This window comes from Epinephelus moara, chromosome 12 (assembly GCF_006386435.1).
Source record: "Epinephelus moara isolate mb chromosome 12, YSFRI_EMoa_1.0, whole genome shotgun sequence".
Classification (NCBI taxonomy): Eukaryota; Metazoa; Chordata; class Actinopteri; order Perciformes; family Serranidae; genus Epinephelus; species Epinephelus moara.
This window is the reverse complement of record NC_065517.1, coordinates 31,482,274-31,492,494: the sequence shown is the minus strand read 5'-3', so window position 1 is coordinate 31,492,494 and position 10,221 is coordinate 31,482,274. Positions and strand designations below refer to the sequence as shown.

Genomic DNA, 10,221 nt, shown 5'->3' with positions numbered 1-10,221 from the left:
AAAGCAAAAGCAGCATGTGTATACATTCAGTAGGCTATATCTTCAGTAGCTAGCTAGCTAACCCTACACTTTTCAGGGTTTGATTTTGGTTGGCCAGTCTGCGTCCGGGGGCGGGACTTAGCAAAGGGTCAATTACGTAATTTTGACCGGCACATGGATCCTAACTTGATGTCCAGATAGTTTTGGTGATCCATGGTGTGTTGTTGTGGAATGATTTACCTGTCCACACAACCCAAGGTCGTCGGCTGTATGGTTGCTCCACCTGAACCTCGGCTGTGACTCCTCTCTGCAGTCAACTCCTTATTCTCACATGATCTTGTGATATTGCGAGAATCCATCTGCCGCGTAAGGTGAAACAGATCTGGCATGTGCTTCTTGAAATTTTGAAACATAATGGTCTTCAGCCAACTGCACATGGCTCCTTATTGTTGCTTGGCTTAGCAGTCTGTGGGAACCTGGCCAAATCACTTCCTTTTCTGCCTCCTTCCAAAACTCACCGAAAATCAAGTAACCAGCATATTTTTAAAGACAAGAAAACAAGAAAGCAAGCAGAGATGTACACATCTGTTGACGTACAGTCACTGTGAACGTTTAAGCAGAAACATCACATTTAGCGTTCCCTTTCTTCCTTCTACAGCTGCCCTCCTGTGTGCTGCTATAAATCAGATCCTGCAGCTTTAAATGACAGTTACTGCTTTCACCACTCTGATGGACATTTTAACTCACATTTTGATTGTGTTCATCTTTCTCTAGAATCGACATTTCATTTCTCTTAATGCTGACACTTCAACTGGCACTTTGAACCTTTCGGCTCTCATTCACCTTTAAAGGAAATCTGTGCTGGATTTTCCTAAAAACACAAAAAACAATGTATAGATGACCCAGGAGGAGTGTTCATTCTTTTATTTCAGTAACTGCTTATCCTGTTGCGGGTCGCAGGGGTGCTGGAGCATATCCCAGCTGACATTGGGTGAGAGGCGGGGTACACCCTGGACAGGTCACCAGACTATCACAGGGCTGACACATAGAGACAGACAACCATTCACACTCACATTCACACCTACGGACAATTTAGAGTCACCAATTAACCTGCATGTCTTTGGACTGTGGGAGGAAGCTGGAGTACCTAAAGAAAACACAAACACACAGAAGGGCTCCCCCACGTCATGTTCCAGTAACCAGTAAGCGGTGACAATGCCACCCACTAGAAGTGTGTGGGGGTGTATTCATCTGCAGAGACTCTGCACTCTGCTTGTATTTTCTTATTTTCTTCTTATTCGCTGTGGTCGGGACACACCAGGGCACAGTGTGCAGGTCAGGTTGGGACCTTTTAAAGAAAGGTAGGGACAAGGTGCCAGACCATAAGCAGCATGAATCCAAGAGGAAGCTACAAAAATCTCACACACAGCGCTGAAAAAAGTGCAAATATAGGAAGGCAAAATGCCAAGCAGACAGATCTGGGGTTCACTTTCGCTGGTGATACTGTTTACAAGCAGTAGTCGACAATCCCTGCATATTACACCTTTAAACTGTTCTTATGCAACTTTGTCCAACTCCTTACAATTCGGCTGACACTTCAACTGACATCATCTTTTAATTTAAACACTTACACTGGCGCTGAATCTGTCAGGACTTCCACTAAAACTGACATCACCAGCTCAATTTATCACTCAAACTTTGACATTTCAGCTCGTTTCAGCGCTCAAATTTCGGCTGCCGCTTCAGCCTCTTTCAGCACTTCCATTGTATTCAGTAATTTGACCAACAACTTTAACTTTTTCTATATTTCAACCGTTTTAACTGCAAAGTTTCAGCAGCAATCACACGTAAATGGATCCTTTTCAAGCTCTCCCTTGAGATTTTCTCAGCTGCTTTATCATCGTCTGATTTAAATGCATGTTCTATATATATATTCGAACCTCTATAGGAAATTGCAGCCTATCTGCTGGTAAGATTTGATGCTGCATGCTTGTCTATATGTAAACGTTAAAGGGAGTGATGCCTCTCTTTGCATACCAGTTCCCCTACTTGCCGGTTCAAATACACATTTTGAATATTTGATTAATGACATCTGATTTTCTGCACACGTACCTGCGGGAGTCTGCGTGTGTGCTTTCCTCATGGCTGCACACGCCTTCCCTTTTTAATTTAGAATTATTTAATATGGCATTATTTCAGAGATTTCCCATTTCATTCTGTATGATTGCTGCTGTCACAGCGAGGCTCTGCGCGCTGACACTCCAAGACACGGGATGAGATTGTGCATGTGTGTTGAATCTCGATCAGACGACATCCCGCACATGACTTCCCTTCAGTTCTGTGTGCACAGTGATGTTTGCAGAGAACGCAGGAAAATGCTGATTTACTTTTCTATTACAGGCAGATAAATGGTGTTAGCTGCCCTTGAAGCCATCAGAGTGTGTGTGTGTGTGTGTGTGTGTGGGTGTGTGCGCGCATGTATGTGTGAATGTATGTGTGTGAGGAGGTAATTAAGATGTGGGAGACATTTGCTCCAGATTTACTCTGAAAGTGCTGGCTTGTTTTTCAAGGTTCATTTTCAGAATGGATCTCATACTCACTCCTCCTCCTCTTCTTACGGCTGCATTCCAATATTGTCGCTCAAACACTTTGAATCTGAATTTCAGAATTATAGCTGAGCGTTGACAGTAAGTCATCTCTCTTACTCTGTCTTTCTCTCTTGCTTTGACTGTGCCAGCACTTCTGTATGTGTGTGTGTGTGTGTGTGTGTGTGCTCACATACACACAAATGCTTTACTGTGGCATAAACACCTAAATGTCTGGAGGAAGTTGAACTGTTTGGTGCTCTCTTTCTTTCCCCAGGGTTCCTGCAGATTCTTAAAAAGTCTTAAAAGGCACTGAATTCATTAATGTAAAAATAAAGGTAAAAGGTCCAGTGTGTCGGACTGAGGAGGATATATTGGGAGAAAATGGAGTTTAATATAATAAGTAGTGCTGCCCCTGACTAAGAATTTTCCTAGTCGAGCAATAGTCATCATTTAGGGCCATCAGTCGACTAGTCGCTCGCCTGTTTATGATATTAATGTAATTATTAAATGATATATTTTGGGCGGGGCAACACAATGGTTTGAGTTGAAGGTGTGAGAAAGAATAGTATCAGTAACATTGTTAACACTGTGCTACATTACAGAGAAATACAAAACCGTACTAATGAACCTTCATTAATATAGGCCTATATTTTATCTACAAGTGCACGTCACACACTGAGCGAGCCGCCTGTTAATGACGCTGTGGGCTAATGGGCATGTAGCTACTTCCATGTTTCAGATGATACGTCATGTTTGTAGTCGACCAATGAAGATGAGTTTACATATCACCTTGGGTTCGTCCTTCACCTTCTCAAAATGATCCCACACTTTGGATTTCCTGCTCGACATGTTATTAACTAGCCTGTGGAATAACCACAGGTACCAGCCCTGGAAATTAAGAGGCTGTACACATGCCGCTTCTTTAACCACCTGGAAAACGTGCTGTACACATGCCGCTTCTTTAACCACCTGGAAAACGTGAGTTCGGGTGCTGGGCGTTACTCTTGTGTCTTTTCTGTGCCAGCTTTCAACCTTAGCAAGCATCGTACAACCTATTTACCTGAAATCCTGAGTGCAGAGCTTATCTTCTTCCAGACGCTGTTTGTAAGTGTGTAGGCCTATCGTCCGTGGGACAGATGTTAAGCTCTGGGTACTGAGAGTTACTGCCCCAAGCAAGGGAGTTCAAGTATCTCAGGGTCTTGTTCACGAGTGAGTGTAGAATGGAGTGTGAGATGGATTGGTGGTTTGGCGCAGCGTCTGCAGTGATGCGGGCACTGTGCCATACCGTCATGGTAAAGAAGGAGCTGAGCCAGAAGGCAAACTTCTCTATTTACTGGTCCATTTACCTTTCAACCTTCACCTATGGTCATGAGCTTTGGGTAGTGACCGAAAGAATGAGGTAACAGATACAAGCAGCCGAAATGAGTTTCCTCCGTGGGGTGGCTGGGCTCAGCCTTAGAGATAGGGTGAGGAGCTCAGACATCTGGAGGGAGCTCGGAGTAGAGCTGCTGCTCCTTTGCGTCGAAAGGGGTCAGTTGAGGTGGTTCAGGCATCTGATCAGGATGCCTCCTGGGTGCCTCCCGTTAGAGGTGTTCCGGTTACGTCCCACTGGTAGGAGGCCTTGGGGCAGACCCAGAACACGCTTGAGGGATTACATATCTCATCTGGCCTGGGAACACCTTGGGGTCCCCAAGGAAGAGCTGGAAAGTGTTGCTGGGGAGAGGGATGCCTGGGGTGCTTTGCTTGGCCTGCTGCCCCCACGACCCGGCCCCAGATAAGTGGATGAAAATGAGTGGATGGGTTAAAAAAGTCTTATCTTATCTAACTTACTTTAAATTTCAGGAACCCTGTCCCTACTTCTCTTTTCTTTACCTCCCTTTATCTCGGCACAGTTTACATTGCAGCACAACATTTCCCTAATGAGATGTGCCCACACAAATTACACGACATCTCCTCTAGTACCAACCTAATTTAGATTGCCCACTTAAATTAGATTACATATTTTGCCATGTCTCATTTTAATTGCAGCTGGGATCTAAATTGCTCCGTCATCTTCCCCAAAACAGCTTTGTGTGTCGCACCATTAACATTTTGCACGCGGGTGTTCGTGTTTTGATTGTTCATGTGCCAGAGTTCAATTATAGGTGACTTGTCATGTGACTGTCCCCCCTCCCTCTCTCTGTCTCTCAGTGTGGGAACCAATCAGAACTTCCAAGAGAACCACAGCTTCAGTTTCTCCACTCACTACTCCCACGGCATCACCTCGGCCATTTACCACCCCGGACACCGGTAAGTTACTTGTTGCAAACAACACCCTGTCAGGATATGAGTAAATATCTTATGAAATTAATACTTTTTTCCCAGCATTTAACTTTAAATCCATCAGTGGCAGCGTAATTAATGCCTGTAGCTTTCGCCTGACACCCTTAGCGAGTTTATTTTTCTCCTGTGGCCTCCGCAGTCCAAGCCTGCTTCGATTACAACAACGTTTCATCAAGAGTGTTGTTCGTATATTTATATTCAAACATCTGCAGACATCCTTTGAATCAATTTTCATCCTTAAACCCATTGCAGAAGATGCTACATGATGCTTAAATATCTGAATTTGATTTCAAACGCTTTCATCATTTGACATCTAGGGGCAATATTAGGAGACGCCAACATGCCGTCAATACACTCGTAAATATGTATTATATTGATCCCCATGTTAGTGTAAAGTTACTGCACCACAGTTTACTCTAACTGAAACTTTATTTTACTATGAAAGAAGTTGCTTTGCAGGCAGGTCGTACAGCTAAAACATGTATTTATAGTAGGTGCACAAAATGAAATATGAGCCATAAATATCACCGGGAAAAAGGGAAGAAAAAACTCTTATGCAGACATTCTTGCACAGGCATGAGATGTAACATTATGGCGTGGAGCCAATTGGCTTACTCAGGAATAAATGAACCAATCACTTTAATGCAATACCTGCAGGAATTGACTGTAGCAGTCTCTAACGTGTCCTTGGCCCTCCTCACCACGTGGCATTCAAAGGTTTCGGTTAATTATGTCTGGCTCACATCCGTGACCTTACTGTTTTCCAGCACGCTCCCTCAGTCTGCACAAACCAGATTTAGTTTGGCCCGTGAAGCTCGGTTTGGCAGCTTAATGGATTTTGGCAGCTACTGTCAAGTGTTTGCCAACTGATAGATGAGATGAAACTTTAATGATCCCTGTGTGAAAACTGGGTCAGCAACAGAGAGAATAGGATAGAGGTAAGAAAAAGGCAAGGTGAGAAGCTGGGTATGAAAAAATAATTTCAACCATTGAACATACAGATGAAGATCCTGCGTCGTAATGAAGATATAAAATCTCGAGGTTCAAGGAGACGCCAAGGAAGTGTTTGCCAGTGACGGTTTTACAGATGGGATTACAAATACTCAGAAATGTTTCCAGATGTGCGGTTAGACATTGTGATCTTTTCATTATGAGAACTACAACTTTAATTAGGGATGGGAATTGAGAACCCGATCCAAATTGTCCGATCCAGAGCCGTGTGTCCCTGAGCTTATCAGTTCGTTTTATTGTTGCAGACATGTTTTTCTGACAGTTGCAGAACAGTGATGTCGAACTCATGTGTCCTACACTGCTGGAAACGTCCAAAAAGTTCATGAGTCATGGTAAAGTGGAAGAAACGGTCCAAAGCGTGGCTTCGTTTTATGAAGAAAGTCGACAGTGGTGCTTCTAACATCTGTAAAATGATCATTTCAAGGGCAGAAACACCAACAGAGTGCTGAAACATCTTTCTAAATTTCAGGAATACCTATGCATGAGCGTCACTGCTTCCCAGCCGAGCCGAAAGTCCGTTACTGAGGCTGAATATCCTGGTATAATAACATTAGCACCATGCAGGCAGACTCAGCAGATTTTTTCCTTGACTAAGAAAACCTAAATGAGAATGAGCGCTGTACAAATGATCGCTAGTTTCATTGATTTTGTTTGTTACAATTGAAACTTGAAACCATTTTTAAAGTGGAAGGTTATGTAAAAAGTCTGACAGGAAGTTGAGGAGAAAAGGGATGTGCTTGCACAGGTAAGATTCTCTAGGTGGTTGCATGTTTTTCAATAGCATAGACAAGCAAATGTTCACTGTGTGATAACCATCAGTTTTCATACCATGGTATACTGCTGCAACCCCTACTGCATATATGCATCTGTCTTTTTCTTTTTTGGTGCAAAATGAACACAGTGGTGACTTTACAGGTACAAAACAAACAAACAAAAAAGGTGTATATACACAAACACAAGGACAGAAAAAGATAATATGGTGACATTTAGAGCTTAACTAGGTATGAATGTAAAAAACATAGCTAATAATAATAATACATACAATAAGTAATGAATATGTGATGAAAAGGGAGTAATGAAAAAAATGAATAAAGTAAATGAGTAGATAAATATTTAGCTGTTATAGTATTAGGTTGGTGGGGGGGTCCGGCAGATGTTAAGTTCTGGCTACTCTATAGCTGAGGAATGTTTAGGTTTGTGTAGGTGGGGGCATCGGTGTCACCGGCAGTAGGAGGTAGTTGCCAGGTTAAGAGTGTAGGAGTGTGCATGTGTCTTGATGTATGTGTGTATGTGTATGTTACAGGGGTAGATAGGTGGTGTTAATGAATGGAGCCCAACATCTGTGAAATGTATCGGTGTTGAGAGGTTGTTTCTATCTTTCCAATTCAGTAAAATTGTCTTTTTAGGGATTGTTAGGACAACCGGTACAGGTTGTACATGTTTCAGAATATGCATCTGTTTTTATTAAACCTTTTATCCCTGTATACAGATAAAGTGGCTCATACAGGGCATCTGCAGGTCCGTAAAATCTTAAAATGCCTTAAATATTATAAATATTTGGCCTTTAAAGTAATTTAATAATCTTAAATTTGAATCTGTGAGGTCTTAATTGCCATAAACATTTTAAATAATTTAATTTATCCATCTTTTAACTTATTTTTGTCAGCTCGAGTCAAGCTCCTTGCCGTCTAAGTCCACACATCTGATGTTACAAACCTTTAAACATACCACTGAACCTAATACTGCCTACTTTATATTTGCACTAACCTGTTGGCAAAATGTAGATTAACCTGATAAAACCTACCTCTGCACAGGACCACATATATACTGTACTACTTAATTACTTTCAGTGCTTGAATGAAAAAAAGGGATTATTTTTCCATAAAAAAGTCTTAAAGTTGGTTAAAAATTATCTTGAGAAACTCCTAGAAAGCATTAAATTTAAGTGTCTGGTGCTTGTAGACGCCCTGAGCTGCTATATTGACACAAATTTATCTCACCATCAGCTGATAAACTCACTGTCAGCTCCTGCCTCTCACTAAACGTCCACTTCCTGTGCACCAGGGGGCAGTGTTGAGCTGGACAGCGCTGCTTCATCCACGCCTTCCCCCTGAGTTCCTGACCATTGTCGCATCTGCTCTGTCTCACTGCAAACAGAGAGCCGCACATCACTGTGGTCATTGTGGTATTGTTTGTGTCTTTAAAAACATTGATTCCAGGCAGACTCTAACCTCTGATAAAGAACTTTGTCAGCTGCTGCTTTGCTAAATGGCACCTCAGTGGTGGGAACACTCATCGATACCCTGGCTTGAACCCAGGCTGAACAATGACCTCACAGTGGTCACCTTAATTTGCCGTCCTTGTTATGCATCGCAAATTGATCTGTCAGGGGTGCAACCATGGAGGTGGTAACCACAAGTGTGTGTGTGTGTGTGTGACAGGTTGTTGCTGGTGGGAGGCTGTGAGTCAGGGGACGACTTCACGTCCAAGGCCTCTTGCTACGGGATCACAGCCTGGAGGGCTCTGTCTGGATCGCCACATTACAAGCAGGTCACCAGCTATGAGGACGACGTCAGCGCGGTGAGGAGACTATACGCATTTACTTGCACATTATTGATAAACTATCTAACAAACACACTGTAATTATTGACATCTCGTCTTTGTGTCTGTTAGAATCAGAAGAGAGGTTTCTTCAAGATCCCCAGCTTCAGACTGTTCTCCAGACAGGGAGATGAAAAGGTACCACGACTCTCTTATTTCCATCCTCCTCAGTTAGAATTAAAAGCTTAAAGGTATATTTTATCGGCATCGATTGAAATACTACATCCAGGTGAACGTGCTAATTTTACCCTCTTCACTGGTGAGTGAAGTACTGTCCATCTTCGTCCAAGCAGCGCTCAAAGATCAGCCCAGATTAGTCTGCACCGCGTTAGAAAGAGAGACTGAATGAGTAAGACATATGTAAAAGGATTAACCACCGCCATGCTGCTTTCTACTGTTTACTAGCCTATCCGTGACGTTGAACATGGCACACCAGAAAACCCACACACACAAAAAGGCACACTCGTCTGCCGCATCTACTAGCAACGGGAAAAGAGTCTGTAGTCTGTTTTTAGCAGCACGAGTTGTGTGAGAGTTTGTAAATGGATGTTTTGATTAGAGGTCGACAGATTCTTCGGTTTGGCCAATTTATTGGCGCCGATATTCCATCATTATTGGCGCAACAGGGCTCCGATAGTGGCCGATAGTAACCTCCACTTGTCATGTAGCTTTTGCACAGAGTACCCCACATGCCAATACAAGGTAATGTGTGCTTTAGATAATTTGCATGATTTGAATGTAAGTGAACTAATGTAGGACAGCTTTACTTCTTTATTAGGGGCATGATAAGGTTGCTGGTTATAGAATAGCGTCATGTGCTTTCTCTGTTTTGCTATAGCAAGCATTGTTGGTATAATCAAGTAGCAAGCCACTAGCAATGCGTGTGAAATTAATAATCGAAATAACTATTAACTCATTATTACTTCGAGACCGGGAGGGGCAGGCACTCGGGGTGCTCCAGCCATGAATGCACAACAAACTTCCAATCTAATTTTTCACCGTACATCAGATGTAATTTTCTCAGACAGCAATTATCCCCACATTTTTCTGGCGATATAGAAAAAGACTTTGTCCCAGGGAACAGCTGATTTACCGTGGCGTTCATGTCATTGCAGACCTGTTTTCAGTCAGAGGGGGTGAGGTGTTATCGGCCGATCAATTGGCTATCGGCATCTTTCTGCTCAAACTATCGTTTTTATATCAGCCAGGGTCGACCTCTAGTTTTGATATAGTTTTGCTGTGTCTTCAATTCATCAAGAAATGTCTCCAACTTTGGATTCTTCCTTCATCGGAGGCATGCAAGTAAAACAAAACCTTCCTCTCGAATTCAATGTTACACAGGGTATGTAACTGAAATACAAATGGTCATTTTGGGGTGAAGTATTCCTTTAATAGGAAGGATCTGGCCAAACATTGAGTGTGTGTACGTTTGTGATTTCCAGGACGGTGTATTCCGTATGAGCCTGAGCCCTGACGGCACCCTGCTGGCTGTCATCCACTTCTCTGGTCGCTTGTCTCTGTGGGACGTCCCCTCTCTCAGACAGAGGGCCACATGGAGCCAAGACCAACAGGTACACCTCTAAGCTGCCGTGTGTGTGTGCATATGTGTGTGATACATGATTTTATGTATGCTAAATACACCTGTGTGCATTGCAGTTGTGAGTCGGTATTATTTTGTGCATTAGATGCTTGACTGAATGTATTAATGTAATCTCTCTCT

At 42.9% G+C, this 10,221-nt stretch overlaps 1 protein-coding gene across 1 annotated transcript in view; it reads left to right on the top strand.

Moving 5' to 3' along the window:
- nbas (NBAS subunit of NRZ tethering complex) overlaps positions 1-10,221 on the top strand; it is a 281,527-nt gene that overhangs the window by 19,567 nt on the left and 251,739 nt on the right. The window contains exons 9-12 of the mRNA XM_050057998.1: positions 4,758-4,856; positions 8,342-8,480; positions 8,574-8,639; positions 9,944-10,072. Coding sequence (XP_049913955.1) covers positions 4,758-4,856; positions 8,342-8,480; positions 8,574-8,639; positions 9,944-10,072 — 433 coding nt within the window. The remainder of the gene's footprint in view (positions 1-4,757; positions 4,857-8,341; positions 8,481-8,573; positions 8,640-9,943; positions 10,073-10,221) is intronic.